Source organism: Hemiscyllium ocellatum, chromosome 1, assembly GCF_020745735.1.
Source record: "Hemiscyllium ocellatum isolate sHemOce1 chromosome 1, sHemOce1.pat.X.cur, whole genome shotgun sequence".
NCBI lineage: Eukaryota > Metazoa > Chordata > Chondrichthyes > Orectolobiformes > Hemiscylliidae > Hemiscyllium > Hemiscyllium ocellatum.
The window spans coordinates 21,178,103-21,184,102 of record NC_083401.1 but is presented as its reverse complement, the minus strand read 5'-3'; the positions used below and the strand labels follow the sequence as shown (position 1 = coordinate 21,184,102).

General features: G+C 42.1%; 1 protein-coding gene across 1 annotated transcript in view; it reads left to right on the top strand.

The window, feature by feature from the left end:
- The first annotated feature begins 2,506 nt into the window (after positions 1-2,506).
- The window catches only part of dnaaf9 (dynein axonemal assembly factor 9), a 208,770-nt gene continuing 205,276 nt past the window's right edge, over positions 2,507-6,000 (top strand). Inside the window, exon 1 of the mRNA XM_060840002.1 lies at positions 2,507-2,796. Coding sequence (XP_060695985.1) covers positions 2,702-2,796 — 95 coding nt within the window. The 5' untranslated portion in view covers positions 2,507-2,701. The remainder of the gene's footprint in view (positions 2,797-6,000) is intronic.

Genomic DNA, 6,000 nt, shown 5'->3' with positions numbered 1-6,000 from the left:
CTCCTCTCATGCTAAACCTATACCTTCTATTTCTGGACTCCCCCACCCCAGGGAAAAGACTTTTGCTATTTAAGCTATCTATGGCTCTCATGATTTTGTAGACCTCTACAACCATAAGACATAGGAGTAGAAGTAAGGCCATTCGGCCCATGAAGTCCACTCTGCCATTCAATCATGGCTGATGGGCATTTCAACTCCACTTACCCGCATTCTCCCCGTAGCCCTTAATTCCTTGTGACATCAAGAATTTATCAATCTCTACCTTGAAGACATTTAGTGTCCCGACCTCCACTGCACTCTGTGGCAATGAATTCCACAGGTCCACCACTCTCTGGCTGAAGAAATGTCTCCACATTTCTTTCTGAATTTACCCCCTCTAATTCTAAAGCTGTGTCCACGGGTTCCAGTCTCCTCGCCTAATGGAAACAATTTCCTAGCGTCCACCCTTTCCAAGCCATAACGTCACCCCTCAGCCTCCGATGCTCCAGAGAAAACAACCCCAGCCTATTCAGCCTCTCCCTATGTCTCAAAACCTCAAACCCTGGCACCATCCTTGTAAATCTTTTCTGAATCCTTTCAAGTTGCTGATAGGAGGGAGACCAGAATTGCATGCAATATTCCAATGTGGCCTAACCAGTGTCCTGCACAGCCGCAATATGGCCTCCAAACTTCCATACTCAATGCTCTAATAAAGTAAAGCATACCTTCTTCACTATCCTATTTACCTGCAACTCCACTTTCAAGGAACTATGAACCTGCACTCCAAGGTCTCTTTGTTCAGCAACATTCTCCACGACCTTCAATTAAGTGTGGCATGATGACTCAGTGGTTAGCATTGTTGCCTCACAGTGCCAGGGACTCAGGATAATTCTAGCCTTGGGTGACTGCGTGGAGTTTGTACGTTTTCCGTGTCTGCATGGTTTCCTCCAGGTGCTCCAGTTTTCTCCCACAGTCCAAAGACGTGCAGGCCAGGTGAATTGGTCATGTTAAATTGCTCATTGTGTTAGACGCATTAATCATGGGTAAACTGGTCTGGGTGGGTTACTTTTCAGAGGGTTAGTGTGGACTTATTGGGTCAAAGAGCCTGTTTGCACACTGTAGGGATTCTAATCTAAGTGTATAAGTCCTCCCCTGATTTGCCTTTTCAAAATGCAGGACCTCAGATTTACCTAAATTAAAGTTCATCTGCCATTCTTTGGCCCATCTGATCAAGATCCTGTTGTACAGAGGTTACCTACTTCACCTCCAATTTTAGTATCATCTGCAAACTTTCTTAATTTGTTTAGAAAGATAATATTTATACTTTCATACTTATACTTTTATGCTTCAAATGTGTTCATCATCTTTGCATCTTTAATAGAAGAATTACAGATTCTCAAGTTCTGAAACAAACAAAAACAGAAACCGCTGGAGAAACTTCACAAGTGTTCTGAAGAGTCTCTGGACTCAACCTTTCTTCTGTCTTCTCTTCACAGATGCTACCAGACATTGAGTTTCTCCAACAATTTGTTACCTCTGCATCGTTGTTGAAAAAGTCTTGCTTTGATAATAAATTTGTTTACTAAAACACCTGGTTAATAGATTTTGTTTTATATTCAGAAATGAACACAGATGAAGTACATAATAAAACAAAGAACTATTCGATTTTGAGAAGATTTGTAGCTCAGGTTGAGGTTCTGGATGTCGGTTTGTTCGCTGATCTGGATGGTTCATTTTCAGATGTTTCGTCACCATACTAAGTGGTTATTCAGAGGCTCACTTAAGATGTTACCTAGTATGGTGACAACACAGCTGAATACAAACCTTCCCGCTCAGCAAACAAACCTACATCCAAAACAAAGAACTGCCAATGAAGTACAGTATATAATTGAGCATATAGATTCCTGTGGTGCGCCTCTGGGTCAGGAAGCCTGGGTTCAAATCCGATGTGCTCCATTGGTGTGTCAGGATATATCGATATCTGTATTTGGCTGAATCGGTAACCTGGTAAAAAATTGCAATGTATATTGCAATTAATATAGCAGTATGAGAAAAGACAATGCAGTTCTCCAATCTCTGTCGTGACTATTTTGGGGTGGACGTTCAATTCCACAAAAGTGCTCAGTTTTTAAAAAGAATCCACTTTACAGAAAGCCACAGGGCAAATTTTTTATGTCTCTAATGCACCCTCCCTCCTGGGTTTACCAGGTTCCTCCACTGCCCACAGTCAAAAAAAACACATTCCAGATGTCGAGGGGGCGGGGCAAAGAGGAGGAACCGACCATGTTCAAAATTAACGGTGGGGGAGGGGAGTAATTGTGCCACTGTCTCGAAACATTAAAATCAGTATCAAAATCACTCACTTTAGCTCAAAAACACAGCGATATTTTAAAACTCACACTGATGGCAAATGAAACCGTAGAACGGTGGGAACCCGCGTCGCGTACGTTGCAGGGCAGCCTCTAGCCTCCCCCTATCGTTCTCCAGTCCCCGCAGTTGGTACTTGCTCGGCTGCCATTCATGATGAAATGCCGGTGATGGCTCCCGTTGCGTGACTGCTCCTCGATTATCTCGACCCGGCTTCACGCCCCGCCCACCGACCGGCGAGACGGCGGCGACAACAATAACAACAACAACGGAGACGAAAGAAGAAGAAGAAGAAGGAGGAGGAAAAGCACCTTTTGTTTCAAAAAAAATAAGCGAGAGCAGAAAAGGAGCTGCGATGTTATCGATTCTCCAAGAGGCTTCTGCGGGGAAGGCGCGGCCGCTGCCTGCCTGGAGGAACGTGCGGTCGGAAACTTTCAGCCCGTTTGTCAGGTAGAGCGAGCGGCCGTTAATGGATCGCGATTCAAATATTCAAACGCCCGGGGCTTGTGTCCGGGCGTGGGGGCGTGGGGGGGGGGGGGGGTGGAACCGTCAACAGGCGCCGGACTCCTGCCTCCCCGATCATCTCTTCAACCCGCAGGGCGCCTGGCAATTTATGTTGCAGAAATAACAATTTCTGTAAATACCCTTTAGAATGATATTCAGTTTCCTCTGTTCTTTGCATTTTTAAAAAAAAAATCTTGCGTTCCTTCTGATAGGGAGGAAAAAAATAAAAAAATACTCTCCCCGGTTTTGTCAAATCCAACCCCCTGATTGCATTGGGATGTCATTTTCTTTTGTGTGGAACTGATTTTTTTTCCCCCCCGTTATACCGTAGCGTTTCGTTTCAGCGCTGGAGGGACGCAGTACCAGATCATGTGTGACCTGTCTCGTTTTTTTTTCTTTCCTCCTCGTTATTTTGTGCCCCATTGTGGCTCTCCTGCGCCTTCCCACGTCTCTGGCCATCCTACCCCTATTTTCCCCTTTCTTTCCTAACCCTGACTCTGGCTACCTGGTGACTCTCTCTCGTACATGCCCCTCCTGCCATCATTTCCCCCCACCCCGCCCTCTTCTGATGTGAGTGGGCAACCCATTAATCTGAGATTATGACCTCTGGCCCTGGACTCTCCCACAAGGTGAAACAAACTTTCCACATCTACCCTGTCATGTCCCCTTGGGAACTTGTAGGTTTCAATAAGGGCGCCTGTCATTCTTCTCTCCAGTGAGTACATGCCCAACCTCTTGAGCCTTTCTTTTCTTCCTTACCTGGGATTCTGCAAAGTGAAACTGCCTCCACTGCGAGTAAATCTTTCCTTAGATCAGGGGCTCAAAACTGTTTATAGTACTCCAGCTGTGGTCTGACTACTACCTTGACAAAGCTTCCCTGCACTCATATTAGATTCCTTTGGGGAAAAAAAGGCAAGCCTTCCATGTACCTTCCCTGTTAACTGCTGAACCTGGATGCTGGATTTTTGTAATTTGCTGCAACTTTCGGCAGTCTTGAGCCATTTAAATAAAACTTAACCCCTCTATTCTGGCCACAGTGCATTACCTCATATTTTCGTATATTGTATCTTCTCACTACAGCTTGACAAGTGATTTATGGCACCCAACAAAGCATTGGTGTTTGATATTTCATGGTTGTTATTTTGACAGGTAATGCGGGAAACTGATTTCTCTGAATTATTATATAATGGCGACCTTGGTGCATCAATTTTTTTTTCTAAAATTATTTAGTTTTATTGTTAGCTCAGAGCTTTGTTTATGTGCAACATTTTGTAATCAAAATGAGTTCAAATTTCTAAAATGCATAGGATAATTATATGTTTGTAGTGGTCTGTTTTAAGTGTGGCTGTGAACCTTCTGTTATATTTTCTGTATTTAAGCTTTGAAGCCTGAGGCAGTGTGTGTGATTAGAGAGTACACAAAGAAAATTCAGGGCCTTTGGGCATTGAAAGAAATGACTTTGTTTGTGAACCTTGTTTTGTGTCAGATGGTTTCGTGAAAAAGGATGAAAAAGCTTCCTGCTTGTCTCCAACTCCTGTATTTCTCTTCATTTGGATTCTGCAATGTGAGAATACAAAGGAATGATGCAAGCCATGTTGGAGCATGTGCAGTTTTTAACAAACCTTTGCAGATATTTATTCTGATGGGCTGAGCCAGCTACACCCCACTGAGTTCAAGACTAATTTTGCTAATTACATTTTAAAGTAACATTTTTCTTTTTTTAAAAGTGTAGATGAAACAAGGCAGAATAGAAATTGATTATTATTGTCTTTTTTCTAACTTCTTTTGATATTTTTCAAGTCTTTTTTTTAATGTTGTTATCAACCAGACCAAACCTCTAAAAACAAATTAAGGAGACAGCCCAGATTCTAACATCATTCTCTTTTTAAAGGCAAGTGTAAGGTGATGTGTTCCAGATACAATTTGGTCAAATTACTCAACTTCAAACAAAACACTGTACAGTTAAAACAAAATACAATACAGTTAAAATACAAACAAAATAAAAAGAAAAAAATAGGTTTAACTGTAATGCTATTGACATGCTTAACAAAATAATAATCAATTGTTCCAATATAATATCCCCATAAACACAACCTTTCAGTAAATTCAGTAAAATAGATTTTCTCACATGCAATTCTAGCAGCAGATAGAAAACTCCAGATTTTAGCAGCATCAGAGGAAGAAGAGCTTTCACATCCAGCTTCAAGATCTGAGCAACTGCTGCAGTTCAACCTGTCAAACATAGTGGCATAAATGAGTCTTTGCTGAATTAATTAATTTAGAAAAGAGACGTGATACTGAAATTTCAGTTTGTGTTCCTCATTTTGGATCCTGACCCCAAATGTGTGAAGCTCTGTTTCAGGTTCTGCTTAAAAATCTTTGAATATGGATTTGATCTGGATCAGCAATTGGCTGAGTGGCAAGATGCAATGGGTGGTGATTTGAAGGGTGTTTTCCCAACTGGAAGTCTGTGCCCAGTGGGGTTGAGAAGTGGTCAGTGTCGTAGATTCTTTATTTTTATTTCTTGCAGCTCCTGATATGTTGGGTTTCTCCATCATTGAGTATGGGGACATTTGTGGAACCACCTTTTCCAGATGATTGTTTAATTGTTCACATAATGCACAACTGGAGTTGCAGGACTGCAGAGTTTGCGCTAGATCTGTTGCTGTGGAATCACTTGACTCTGTCCATCACTGATGTACTGTCTTTGAGCATCCCATCACCCATCAGTCTCCAGAAATTGAATTCTTAGTCATCCACGCCATGTAGCAAGGACACTGTTGGACAATGAAGCAAAACACATTATCTGTAATTAACTGGAAAAAAAAACTGGCAACAAGATCATGGAACTGGAGAAAGTGTTAAGGAGGTCTGACATATGAGAAAGCAGTGAGAAAGGACAACATTGTACCAGAATTCCTGAAAATTTGAACCCTTTGCTCATGCCTGGCTGACGTGTTCTACTCAAAAAGCAATGCATCAAACTCGATCCTTGTCAAAAGTGCATGCTGTTCCAAAATCGGGAAAAGACCCCACCTCGGCCAACTTTGAACTGATTATACTAATTTTTGAATGCTGTAAGATATTTTTGAGCATCTTTTCCTGTGGAGCATATCTCTAGAAGTAGACTCCAACTTGAATGTCAACTTA